General features: G+C 39.3%; 1 protein-coding gene across 3 annotated transcripts in view; it reads right to left on the reverse strand.

Moving 5' to 3' along the window:
• The window catches only part of rnf121 (ring finger protein 121), a 102,455-nt gene that overhangs the window by 33,858 nt on the left and 53,720 nt on the right, over positions 1–14,877 (reverse strand). For 2 of the 3 annotated variants that reach the window (XM_058757318.1, XM_058757316.1), the window contains 3 exons: positions 10,018–10,159; positions 8,093–8,247; positions 4,156–4,263 (listed from right to left, as the gene is read on the reverse strand). In XM_058757318.1, the coding sequence (XP_058613301.1) occupies positions 4,156–4,263; positions 8,093–8,247; positions 10,018–10,159 (405 nt within the window). The remainder of the gene's footprint in view (positions 1–4,155; positions 4,264–8,092; positions 8,248–10,017; positions 10,160–14,877) is intronic. The other variant, XM_058757317.1, reaches the window with a different exon arrangement.

Genomic DNA, 14,877 nt, shown 5'->3' on the forward strand with positions numbered 1-14,877 from the left:
TGATTTTAGGTCATATAGCCCAGCCCTACTACTAAATGTGTTCATTTTGTTGTTTTAGGTTAGAAAACAATGGGAAGAATTGACTTTGGACTAACGTGACAGCTGACAACCACATACACACACACAAATGGAAAGTATATGCATACCACACTTGAGTATGAAATCTGATTTATGTTGTATTTTTCTTATTTATTATTGTAGCACACAAATCTATACTCATGTGTCCACAATCCTTCATCACAAGGAAACATTAATAAATAAAATGGATTTTGCTATGCTTCCTTCCCCTAAATTAATCTGACCATGGATTACCTGTTTACTAAACACTCAATACCTGTCCTTAGCATATCCAGGTGACATACTTCACATACTATTTGAGATATATATATATATATATATATATATATATATATATATATATATATATATATATATATATATATATATATATATATATACACACACACACACACACACATGTATATATATATGTATATATGTATGTGTGTATGTGTATATGTATATGTATATATGTATGTGTGTATATGTATATGTATGTGTATGTGTGTATATATGTGTGTGTATATGTGTGTGGGCCAAAATTCCTCCACAGCGATGTGAAAGACTCATTGCCAGTTATCGCAAACGCTTGATTGCAGTTGTTGCTGCAAAGGGTGGCACAACCAGTTATTAGGTTTAGGGGGCAAGCACTTTTTCACACAGGGCAATATGGGTTTGGATTTTGTTTTCCCTTCATAAAAAACTTCATTTAAAAACTGCATGTTGCGTTTACTTGTGTTATCTTTGATGAATATTTAAATTTGTTTGATGATCTAAAACATTAAAGTGTGACAAACATGCAAAAAATTAGGAAGGGGGCCATCACTTTTTCACACCACTGTATGCATATATATACACACAGTGGGGCAAAAAAGGTATTTAGTCAGCCACCAATTGTGCAAGTTCTCCCACTTAAAAAGATGAGAGAGGCATAATTTGCAAATAAATTCTTTAAAAATCCTACAATGTGATTTTCTGGATTTTTTTCCCCTCATTTTTTCTCTCATAGTTGAGGTATACTTATGATGAAAATTACAGGCCTCTCTCATCTTTTTAAGTGGGAGAACTTGCACAATTGGTGGCTGACTAAATACTTTTTGCCCCACTGTATGCATGCATGTATGTATGCATGTATGTATATATGTATGTATATTAGTGGTGGGCATAGATTAATTTTTTTAATCTAGATTAATCTCACTGTAATCTTGGAATTAATCTAGATTAAAATGGCTCATTTGAATTCTGCCAAGTAGATCAGAATAAATTCACTACTAGTAGTAAACAACTAGCAGTCATCAAGAATTTAATATTGATAATAACATTGAAGACATTGTATGATTATTCCTTAAAGATAAGGTTTTAATAGTTTTAGTAGTAGTAGCCTATTACGTTCTGCCCAATGTCTTCAAGTGAAACCAAACTTTTATTTTGACGGGTTGCCGTGAGGATAGTTTTCTCAAATGAACGCTCGAATGCTCATGAAGTGACTCTCAGAGCAGTTCTGGAGATGTTGTTCATGTATTTATGTCCTCATTTAGGAGACAACAGACGTTATATCGCCGCAAGCGCCGCGCGGTCTTCTGTATGAGTAGTGAACAAACCCGTGCGTCTGCGCCATACATTAACACAGAGACACACAGAAGTCATATTTAAATAGACGCTTTATGGCTTAATATTTACAAATAGGAGTGGGCTCACTTGTGTGTGCGCCACGCTTGTTTGTGTGTGTGTGTGTGTGTGTGTGTGTGTGTGTGTGTGTGTGTGTGTGTGTGTGTGTGTGTGTGCACAACCGGGCGGAACTCCGCTGTGCGCTGATACAGAGAGCGCGACCATGTAAGGTAGAGACAGAAATGACTTGCCGATTTCCATTGGGAAGCTTCTTAAAATAAATTTTCCTGAAGCAAACCCGCGGCTTCATAGCTGCATCCATGTTAGCACGCATACACACAGGTTCAAGACTCGTTCTCGCCCCTACAGTGCAATTCGGCTAGGTATACATCCGCGCTAAAATATCAAGGTGAAAGTCATCATCATCAGTATAGATCCAGCTCCCAGCCCAACTTTGAGAATAGATTAACGGCGATATTTTTTTTTAATCGCCCGATAAGAGTCTCACGTTAACGCAGCACGTTAACGCCGATAACGGCCCACCACTAATGTATATACAGTGAGGAAAATAAGTATTTGAACACCCTGCTATTTTGCAAGTTCTCCCACTTAGAAATCATGGAGGGGGTTGAAATTGTCATCGTAGGTGCATGTCCACTGTGAGAGACATAATCCAGAAAAAAATCCAGAAATCACAATGTATGATTTTTTAACTATTTATTTGTATGATACAGCTGCAAATAAGTATTTGAACACCTGAGAAAATCAATGTTAATATTTGGCACAGTAGCCTTTGTTTGCAATTACAGAGGTCAAACGTTTCCTGTAGTTTTTCACCAGGTTTGCACACACTGCAGGAGGGATTTTGGCCCACTCCTCCACACAGATCTTCTCTAGATCAGTCAGGTTTCTGGCTTTGAGCTCCTCCAAAGATTCTCTATTGGGTTTAGGTCTGGAGACTGGCTAGGCCACGCCAGAACCTTGATATGCTTCTTACAGAGCCACTCCTTGGTTATCCTGGCTGTGTGCTTGGTCATTGTCATGTTGGAAGACCCAGCCTCGACCCATCTTCAATGCTCTAACTGAGGGAAGGAGGTTGTTCCCCAAAATCTCGCAATACATGGCCCCGGTCATCCTCTCCTTAATACAGTGCAGTCGCCCTGTCCCATGTGCAGAAAAACACCCCAAAGAATGATGCTACCACCCCATGCTTCACAGTAGGGATGGTGTTCTTGGGATGGTACTCATCATTCTTCTTCCTCCAAACACGTTTAGTGGAATTATGACCAAAAGTTCTATTTTGGTCTCATCTGACCACATGACTTTCTCCCATGACTCCTCTGGATCATCCAAATGGTCATTGGCAAACTTAAGTCGGGCCTGGACATGTGCTGGTTTAAGCAGGGGAACCTTCCGTGCCATGCATGATTTCAAACCATGACGTCTTAGTGTATTACCAACAGTAACCTTGGAAATGGTGGTCCCAGCTCTTTTCAGGTCATTGACTAGCTCCTCCCGTGTAGTTCTGGGCTGATTTCTCACCTTTCTTAGGATCATTGAGACCCCACGAGGTGAGATCTTGCATGGAGCCCCAGTCCGAGGGAGATTGACAGTCATGTTTAGCTTCTTCCATTTTCTAATGATTCTTTTTTCACCAAGCTGCTTGGCAATTTCCCCGTAGCCCTTTCCAGCCTTGTGGAGGTGTACAATTTTGTCTCTAGTGTCTTTGGACAGCTCTTTGGTCTTGGCCATGTTAGTAGTTGGATTCTTACTGATTGTATGGGGTGGACAGGTGTCTTTATGCAGCTAACGACCTCAAACAGGTGCATCTAATTTAGGATAATAAATGGAGTGGAGGTGGACATTTTAAAGGCAGACTAACAGGTCTTTGAGGGTCAGAATTCTAGCTGATAGACAGGTGTTCAAATACTTATTTGCAGCTGTATCATACAAATAAATAGTTAAAAATCATACATTGTGATTTCTGGATTTTTTTTAGATTATGTCTCTCACAGTGGACATGCACCTCGATGACAATTTCAGACCCCTCCATGATTTCTAAGTGGGAGAACTTGCAAAATAGCAGGGTGTTCAAATACTTATTTTCCTCACTGTATATATATAATATTTTTTTTTCAGCAGCATTTTGCCAGTTGCAACTCTTTTGTTGACTGACTAAAATAATGCATTTCAGATTTAATTAATAACATTATTATTTGAAAAATTACATGAATTATTTTGTACTTTTTACTACATTTGTCACGACAGGACAATTTATTGACTACATTTATTAATAATAGATAAAATTAAGAATAAATAAAAAAGCTAAGTCTTAAAATGATGAAAAACAAGAGATTACAAGACATTAGTTAGAGAATCCAAAACAAACACTTTCCTATGCATTGTTCAATTTAACTTGAAATCAATGTTTATAAAAACAACAACAAAATGATTCAGTGCTTTTAAACATGAAGCTTAACAACTCACCTAAATATAAGATTTATGCCAAAGAGGGTGAACATAACAACAGTATAGCCCACAATGCCTGTGGTGTAGCTGATCTTGTACAATAGGAGGAACCATTTATAAACAAGCCTGTATGGAGAGAAAGATAAAAGAGTAAAAATCACCAAGGTATGAAACTCAAGAAATGCCTGAATACAGTATCACCCCAAAAATAAAGAGAAAATAAATACAAAAATGGGTTTTACTCAGAGTAATTTACCACCAAATTACATTGTTATAATTTACTTTGAATCATCTCTAAACTTTATGATTTTATTTTAACCTTTCTATAGACTCCTCAAACAGTAGAGCATGGCACTAACAACAGCGATGTTCAATTCTCAAGGAATGCATGACTTGAAAAAAATGTATATGCATGTCATCACTATTACATCCCTTCCCTTATAAGGAGCCTCAAACATTAGCACACAGTGTAAAGAGGGTCGTCTTGAAAATTTGAACAGACTGTTTTATATGATTGTACTCACACTGGCAGCACCCAACTATGACTACTACTGTTCTAAATAATGCATGCCACAGCGTCACTCACATTATTTTCTTTGAAATACAGTGATTTGGAACAAATATGTACTGTACGTACTGACCTTAAAGGGATAGTTCACCCAAAAATTAAAATTCTGTCATCATTTACTCACCCTCAAGTAGTTCCAAACCTGTACGAATGTCTTTGTTCTGCTGAACACAAAGGAAGATATTCTGAAGAATGTGGGAAACATAGCAGTTCTGGGGCACCATTGACTTCCATAGTATTTATTTTCCTACTATGTAAGTCAATGGTGCCCCAAAAGAGCCTGGTTATAAACTTCCTTCAAAATATCTTCCTTTGTGTTTGGCAGAACAAAGAAATCCATACAGGTTTGGAACTACTTGAGGGTGAGTAAATGATGACAATTTTCATTTTTGGGTGAACTATCCCTTTTAATTCAACCTTATACCTTAACTCAAACTTATTGACACCACTTTGTTTATTCTTGAAGTGAACTTTTGTCTGTATGGTGATTAGATTGACTGTTTTGGACTGACGTCTTGAACATTTGCTGTCAACGCTCATGTTTTTAAATCTAATATTCGTCAACACTAATATTTTGAATAGATGTCAATAGAGGTGAGGCTTCAATACGTTCAATACAACTTTGGTGAAGAAACAGCTGAGCATTATAAAAACTGATTTAACTGATTTAAAATTTAATAAATATTAATATAAAAATATAAATAAATTTAAAATTAAAATTAAGCTCACTTCTGGGGGAGGCGAGGTCGGGGACGTCTGCTCCAGGTCCCAGCGGTATACCATATAAAGTATACAAAAAATGCCCTAAGCTCCTCAGAAGGCTGTGGAAGCTTATGCGGGTAATTTGGTCCAAAGGAACCATTCCAACAAGCGAAGGGCGGAAGGGCGGAAGGGTGCTTTGTGCCCAAAGAACAGGGATCCACACAGATCGGCCAGTTCCGAACTATCTCCCTACTTAGTGTGAAGGGAAAGATTTTCTTTGCTGTGCTTACATGCGTGCTCACGTGCAGGCAAGATGGGTCCTGGCAGAACTGGATCGTATGGCCACTTGGGCAAAGATGGTCTTTAAGCCCAAGAAATCAAGGAGCCTGGTGATCCAAAAGGGTACAACAACTGGAAGGTTCAAGCTACTTGTTCAAGCGGAAGTGATCCCAAACATCCAGGGGAACCCAATTAGATGCCTTGGAAAGTGGTATGATGATTCCCTGTCAGATAAGAACGGCATCTCCAGTACCAGAAAACAAGTTGAAGAATGGCTGAATAAGATTGACAAGTCTGGCCTGCCCGGGAAATACAAGTGCTGGATCTACTAACATGGCCTGTTCCCGAGACTCATGTGGCTTCTCACTGTATATGAGGTGCTCCTATCAACTGTTGAAGGAATGGAGAGGAAGTTCAACAGGCACCTTAGAAGATGGTTGGGAATACCCCCGAGCTTTACATCCTTCGGGTTCTACATAAGGTCAGGCCAGCTCCAGCTTCCCCTGTCATCAGTGGTGGAGGGGTTTAAAGTCGCCAAGTGCAGACTGTCCCTGACATATAGGGACTCTCGAGACCAACTCACCAGGGAAGCAGGAATCAGAACAAGATCTGGCCGTAAGTGGGCCGCTAGCACGGCAATTAACCAGGTAGAATGTTCTCTTAGGACCAAAGACATCATCAGAAACCCTTGCAATGGAAGACAGGGTCTAGGAACAGCACATTTCCAGCAGTGGTCAAAGTCCACCCTTAGGGAGAAAAGAACCATGATCCAGGATGAAGTTCGAAACCTTGAGGAAGAAGGGAGAAGAGCAAAATCCATCGAGCTTGCAACTCAAGGCGCCTGGACGAGGTGGAACCTCCCCAAGAGAACAATCACATGGGGTGAACTGTGGCGGCTGGAGCCCTTCCGTATATCCTTTCTACTCCGGGCAGTGTATGACAACTTACCAACCCCAGTCAATTTGCACAGGTGGGGGAGGAGGGAGGACCCACTGTGCAGGTTGTGCGGCGGGAAAGGGACAATGGCGCACATTCTGTCAGGGTGTAAGATCGCATTGACACAGGGGAGGTACAGGTGGCGCCATGACAAGGTGTTGGCAGTGCTCGCAGACATTCTGGAGCAGGGAAGGAGGAAGAAACAACCAGCCAAAGCAAGACCACTGCTGAGCACCATCGCCTTTGTGAAAGAGGGCCAAAGACCTGTCGTCCACAGCCAAGCCAGGCAGAATCTCCTACAGTCAGCCCAGGGATAGGAAATGGAGGTTGACCTCGGGAGGAAACTCCACTTCCCCGAGGCAGACATCATTATGTGGTCTCCAGAGGGAAAGAAGATCATCCTGGTGGAGTTGACGGTACCATGGGAGGGGGGCTATGAGGAAGCTGCAGAGAGGAAAAAAGGCAAATACCAGCAACTTGTCCAAGACTGCCGGGACAAGGGGTGGACAACATGGCTGATGACGGTGGAAGTTGGATGTCGAGGATTCCCAGCTCAATCTGTGTGGAATCTATTGACAAAGGTTGGACTGAGAGGCCACTTGAGGAAAGCAGCTGTTCAGAGGCTGGTAGAAGCGTCAGAGAGAGCCTCCTGTTGGCTCTAGCACAAGAGAGAGGGCATAAGCTGGAAGCCTGGAGGAGAGGGGCAGTGACCTGGCCAGTCACTGCTGACCCGCCAACTGGAGGGTGTTGTGGTTAAGGGTCGAAACGCCCAGAGAAGGTTGGGGACGACCTCTCTTCCAGGCCGAGGCTTCATCCATTAGAAATGGGTGTATGTTAGCATCGCAGATGTATTTTACAACTGACTTTGATAATCTTGTTTACTTCTGATATTTTTGTTTTGGCTAGTAGAAATTCTGAATGGTAGGTAACTCAATTTAGTAGCCAAACTGGCGGGTGAGAAAAAAAAAAAGATAAAACATTAATTTCAACGATATCACAGGCAAAGGCGCTGAAGAATGAATCGGCCATTTGAATGCATGAATGAATGAATGGCCCATTAAAAATGGATTTGTTACCACCACCTGTTGGCAGTTTATGTTTCTACATCATTTTGTTTTCGTTTTTTAAAAATCATAACATTATATTTAAACAAATATTGCTTCGTAGAAAACAAATATAGCCTAGTAGAAAACGTTGTCACTGCTGTGAACCAACCATCACACAGAATATGAAAAGCTTTGGGAGTAACCTGTCCATGACGGACCTAAATCAACCAAGGTACTCCACAAAATATTGTCTAAATGTTGTTGTCAAAATCCCCCAAAATATTTAGATATCATTTTTTGTCAATACTGCACACCCGTACTTCAAACACAGACAGTTGATAAAAAGTAACAAACTCAGGCAGAGAAAGTTAACCACAGCTCAAAGTCCGATCATGATACATTTTTTCCCCCCATTTGTTGTTACCTTGGAGTGGTGCAGTCCAGTGGTTTGCGGGTAGCACGAAAAGAGATGAAGGCCGTAACAACAGAGAAGATGAACCATGTCACCAGAAACCTCCACCAGTGCAGCTTAGTGGTGAAGTACAGAGGGACCACCCACATTTGGAAGAGGGTTACCAACTTAAAACGAAAAGAAAAAAACATTTATTTATCACCTATAAATGAATAAATAAATAAATAAATAAATAAAACACACACACAGCAAAGGAAATCCCTGATTATTAAGTAACTTACAATAAAATTTCCTGTATCCCTTATTTCGTGAAATGCATGGCCACAACCTCTTTGAACTGTTAAATGCCTCCCCAAGGTCTCTCAGTGCAACACTCCCATTATTTAGTGTAGTGTAATATCCTATGCAAACTCACTCTTATTTTTTTATACCTGTATACATCGCTAACTCTACAGCACATTACATTACCCTTAGTATATAGGTTTACCTAATACATGTGTTTATTCTGTCTCAGCCTAACATTTTTAAAAAAGAAATACATTTGTATATTTTATTCTTTATTCACTGTGCAGTTTAGAGAGATTAATTTATTATAAATGGAACTTTGTGAGATTGCGATAAACTGAAATGAGTGACAGCTCTTAAGAGATTATAAAGGGAGTGCTCTTTGCATGCTTTCTTAGCCATTCGGAATTTTAATAAATGTTTTGTTTTTCATGCCGTTAAATGGACCAACGGATGTGTTGGATTTTGCGATGTTAACTCAAAACTGAAATATCAAGTCAGACATTTTTAATCCTGTGTAATAAACACAATTCTGATAAAGTTAGAAATGAAAAATGTTAACTCAGAATTGCAACAAATAAAGGATTGTTGTATAAAAAGTTGCATTTAACCTTATTTTTTAAATGGGGTTCCACAGTCAGCACACATCATTTACCATTTTCTTCATATGCATCTACTCCAACATAAAAATGTAATATATTAAAAATAAGAGATATGTCCCAAATGACATTACATGTTATGTACTTTATGCACTTTACTGTCTATTGTATGAATTTTAGAAGGGTTTCTCATCCAGAATCAGAGCCTGACAGTACAGAAAGCTGCAACTGTTGAGTGCATATAGTGTGCAATATTCCACATTTCAGTGAATATACTGCTCTCACTATTTATGATACAAAATGGCATAAGAACATGAATTGGGACGCAACTAATATTCTCAGTTCAAAACTTAAAACACCATAAAATTTAAATGATAATGGTTCTGCATGCTAACCATTGACATAAAAGATGAATATTCTTATAAAAATACCAAAGACTGTTCTAAGAACATAGATACCGGATAAACTTCGCTATACTTCTCTATACATGCTTGATTGTTGATTTATTTTTCTATCTATTAACACTGTTATTTTGTAAACTTATGCTAAAATGCTTTATTTTTTTCACATCAGTCTACACCCTACACCCCATAAAGGCAAAGCAAAAACAAGATGTGTGATAACTTGACAAAAGAAAAAGAAAAGAAAAAATGAAATATTACACTGACGTAAGTATTCATAATAGTTCTATTAATTCATAAAGTATTCATTAATAGTTTTTTTTTTTTATATTATGATCACAATTTCTGCTTCTCTTGATTAATTAAAAATAATTGTCACAATATTAGCCCGCTGGTTATTTATCCTGAATTTTTTTTTTTTTTTTTGATATTTCAATCATCTTGCATTTTTAACAAGTAGGTATGCACAATTTGGGGAAGGGGAAACTAATTGCGTTTTTTTCCGGTTAAAATTGAGATTATGACTTCAAAAACAAAAAAAACAAACAAACAAACAAACAAACAAACAACAACGCATCCTGTAAAGAACACCAGGTTTGTTGTGCTCCAAGTAGTACAAAAACGTGTGTGAGAAGAAAAAAAACTGGCTCACATTGTATGATTTGGGGTGTCTCTGTTTCCACTGAACCAGGACAAGTTGGGCAATGACGAGTGTGACAATGAGAATGAGAACCATCTCTGCATGCATGGCTTCATGCCCTTTGTGTTTGGCATGCATTTTAGCATGTTCCAACCTGCAAAACAGAAAAAAATAAATAAGCATAGTATATTTACACAATATTTACTTTAAATTATCCTACAGGTTTGATTAAACCATCTAAATATTAGGAGCATGTTATACTGGAAGACAAAAACACTAAAAACTAAAAGACAGCTTATCATGGAATGTGAAATTTAAAAAAAAAAAAAAAAATGCAAAAACTACATTGCACATACATAATTAAATAAATAAATAAATACATACATAAATAGACTACAATATAACCAGTGGTTAATATGTAATTGGTTTTCCCATGATTTTGATAACAGCAGCCTTGGCCATTATACAATAAGCTTTGCACATGCCATGTATAATTCCTGGCAAAGAACACCTTGCAAAGATTTATTCATCAGCTTTGATTCAAGTTTATAAGGTTTTTAATTGGATTAACTAATGTCTTTGCTGTGCCTTTGTTCCATGCGTAGTGTGTTTTGTATTGTTATTAGGGGTCCACCGAAGGTGTTGTCACCCTATTGTGTTTATAGTGATTTTTTTTCCTCTTTATTTTTCTGCCCTAAAAGTATAGGTGTCAGAGAACGTAAGTCATAGTATAGACCCCACACTGTGCACGATGGTCCCAAATAACCACTGATACTGTGGTGCACATACACGCATCCATCCGACACTAGGTGGCACTATAATAAAGGCAATTTGCATTTTGATCCCTAACTCTATAAACAAAGGCTACAAATAAAATTATTTTCCCCCATGAATCCTTGATTTAGGCCCTACAAAAGATATACTCTCAATTTTTCCATGAAAATTATTCTGCTCTTTTTAGTTTTCTGAAAAAAAAAAATAACTTTTTCAGATATCTTGCCGTCTAATTTACGTGACATTTAGCGCACATTATTCCCAGACACTCCAGTTTCGCGGCTAAAGTAAATAGTACTGCTCTTCACCCCCACGGAGGAGAGGGGCGGGGCTAGCAGAGTCATGAGCATTTAAAGCAACATGGACTAAAAAAAACGGTGTAAAGAAGGTGTTTTTTACACTACCATCGAGAAAATTTAACCAAAGTATGTTATAGACTTTTCATTAAGACCCTAAAGAATCATATCAATTTGTGGAAAATGGGCATCCGATGACCCCTTTAAAAGCTACATTACATTTCTCACAAGCGAGGTATCAATGGCATTGTTCATGAAGAAAATGAACTTAAAGTTTCACTCTTAGTAGAGATGCTGCTGCCGCCGAACACTTTTGAGACAGACTTACAGAGGTAATTCACACGCTTTCTCCCTCTCTAATAACTTCATTAATAGTTGCATAAGTCTGCTATCAACGGCTCAGTCCTCCGCTTAGTGTCCGCATCACCACCTCGGGTCCGCTGGCATTATACAGTACGAGAGCGGCCTCTAGAGGCGGAAATCACTGACAGCACGTGTTGTTTATTTTGACGCGCTGCACAGAGCGGGAAACTCCAGACTCGCATTTAAATACAGCCGACAGAAAAGCCTGCCGCGGAACAGAGCGCCATTCACATAGTTTTCTATTAAATTACATTACATTTGTCCCAAATCGTTGTGAATGTACATAATGACTTCACCCTAGGCTATAAATTATGTATTGTGCATTTTTCAGCAAAACGTTTTTCTTTCTGTGGCTCTAATAAAGTCTGTATGCTTCATATAGAGAGCTGTAATAGATCGCGATTTCTCTTTCCTTGTTAGTGTTTTCATTTCAACATTCACTATTAGCTACTAATAGGCTACATTTTTTCATTTTAAAAGTTTCTTTTAACATCATTAAAGTTTTCATAATTTGCTAATCAATATAATAAATAATATTTTTATTCATTTACAAAGCATGGTTCAGTACTGTTGCTGCTTTTTTTTTTTTTTTTTTATAAATAGTAAAGCACTAGCTTTCTTTCAGTATCCATTTTGAAAACTATCGGTTGATTAATCGGTATCGGCCAGTGTGGTCCAACCCAGCTATCGGTAAAATCCACTATCGTTCGACCTCTAGTTCACTTGCAGAAGGCAAGCTTCTAGAGAGCACACACAGTGGGGCAAAAAAGTATTTAGTCAGCCACCAATTGTGCAAGTTCTCCCACTTAAAAAGATGAGAGAGGCCTGTAATTTTCATCATAGGTATATCTCAACTATGAGAGACAAAATGAGGAAAAAAAATTCAGAAAATCACATTGTAGGATTTTTAAAGAATTAATTGGTCAATTCCTCGGTAAAATAAGTATTTGGTCACCTACAAACAAGCAAGATTTCTGGCTCTCACAGACCTGTAACACTTCTTTAAGAGGCTCCTCTGTCCTCCACTCGTTACCTGTATTAATGGCATCTGTTTGAACTCATTATCAGTATAAAAGACACCTGTCCACAACCTCAAACAGTCCAACTCCAAACTCCACCATGGCCAAGACCAAAGAGCTGTCAAAGGACACGAGAAACAAAATTGTAGACCTGCACCAGGCTGGGAAGACTGAATCTGCAATAGGTAAGCAGCTTGATGTGAAGAAATCAACTGTGGGAGCAATTATTAGAAAATGGAAGACATACAAGACCACTGATAATCTCCCTCGATCTGGGGCTCCACGCAAGATCTCACCCCGTGGGGTCAAAATGATCACAAGAACTGAGAGCAAAAATCCCAGAACCACACGGGGGGACCTAGTGAATGACCTGCAGAGAGCTGGGACCAAAGTAACAAAGGCCTCAAATCCTGCAGTGCCAGACATTTCCCCCTGCTTAAGCCAGTACATGTCCGGGCCCGTCTGAAGTTTGCTAGAGCGCATTTGGATGATCCAGAAGGGGATTGGGAGAATGTCATATGGTCAGATGAAACCAAAATAGAACTTTTTGGTAAAAACTCAACTTGTGTTTGGAGGAGAAAGAATGCTGAGTTGCATCCAAAGAACACCACACCTACTGTGAAGCATGGGGGTGGAAACATCATGCTTTGGGGCTGTTTTTCTGCAAAGGGACCAGGGCGACTGATCCGTGTAAATGAAAGAATGAATGGGGCCATGTATCATGAGATTTTGAGTGAAACCCTCCTTCCATCAGCAAGGGCATTGAAGATGAAACGTGGCTGGGTCTTTCAGCATGACAATGATCCCAAACACACCGCCCGGGCAACGAAGAAGTGGCTTCGTAAGAAGCATTTCAAGGTCCTGGAGTGGCCTAGCAAGTCTCCAGATCTCAACCCCATCGAAAATCTTTGGAGGGAGTTGAAAGTCCGTGTTGCCCAGCGACAGCCCCAAAACATTACTGCTCTAGAGGAGATCTGCATGGAGGAATGGGCCAAAATACCAGCAACAGTGTGTGAAAACCTTCTGAAGACTTACAGAAAACGTTTGACCTCTGTCATTGCCAACAAAGTGTATATAACAAAGTATTGAGATGGAATTTTGTTATTGACCAAATACTTATTTTCCACCATAATTTGCAAATAAATTCTTTAAAAATCCTACAATGTGATTTTCTGGATTTTTTTTCCTTCTCATTTTGTCTCTCATAGTTGAGGTATACCCATGATGAAAATTACAGGCCTCTCTCATCTTTTTAAGTGGGAGAACTTGCACAATTGGTGGTTGATCAAATACTTTTTTGCCCCACTGTAAGTCTGAAGAATAAATTTAGGTAAAGGGGTGCAGAGCCAGTGGTAGTTTTGTAGGCAAACATCAATGCCTTGAATTTAATGCGAGCAGCTAGTCATAGCCAATGCAAATTGATAAAGAGAGGTGTGATGTGCATTCTTTTCGGCTCATTAAAAATGAATCCTGCTGCCGCATTCTGGATTAATTGTAAAGGTTTGATAGAACTGGCTGGAAGACCTGCCAAGAGAACATTGCAATAGTCCAGCCTAGACAAAACAAGAGCTTGAACAAGAGTTGTGAAGCATGTTCCGGAAGTAAGGGCCTGATCTTCTTGATGTTGAATAAAGCAAATCTGCAGGACCGGGCAGTTGTAGCAATGTGGTCTGAGAAAGTCAGCTGATCAATCAATCACAACTCCAAGGTTTCTGGCTGTTTTTTAAGGAGTTATGGTTGATGTGCCTAACTGGATGGTGAAATTGTGATGAAACAATGGGTTTGCTGGAACCACAAGGAGTTCTGTCTTGACAAGGCTGAGTTGAAGGTGATGGTCCTTCATCCAGCAAGAAATGTCTGTTAGACAAGCTGAGATGTGAGCAGCTATCTTCGGATCATCAGGATGGAATGAGAGGTAGAGAGTTGAGTGTCATCAGCATAGCAGTGATATGAAAAGCCATGTTTCTGAATGACAGAGCCTAGCGATGCCATGTAGACAGAGAAGAGAAGACCCCAGTAGTTAGATGTTGCGACTTGGATACCTTACTTCTCCAAGATACCTTGAAGGACCTATCTGAGAGGTAAGACTCAAACCACTGGAGTGTGGTTCCTGGGATGCTTTTTGCCAATAGGGTTGACAGGAGGATCTGGTGGTTAACCGTGTCAAAAGCAGCGGACAGATCCAGCAAGATAAGTATTGAAGATTTGGAACCCGCTCTTGCCAGTCTTAGGGCTTCAACAACTGAGAGCAAGGCAGTCTCGGTTGATTGTCCACTTCTGAAACCAGACTGGTTGCTGTCGAGGAGATTGTTCTGTGTGAGAAAGGCAGAGACTTGGTTGAACACAGCTCGTTTAAATGTTTTTGCAATGAAAGGAAGAAGGGAAACCGGTCTGCAGTTCTCTAAAAGAGATGGGTTAAG

The sequence above is a fragment of the Onychostoma macrolepis genome, chromosome 21 (genome assembly GCF_012432095.1).
Source record: "Onychostoma macrolepis isolate SWU-2019 chromosome 21, ASM1243209v1, whole genome shotgun sequence".
NCBI classification, from domain to species: Eukaryota; Metazoa; Chordata; class Actinopteri; order Cypriniformes; family Cyprinidae; genus Onychostoma; species Onychostoma macrolepis.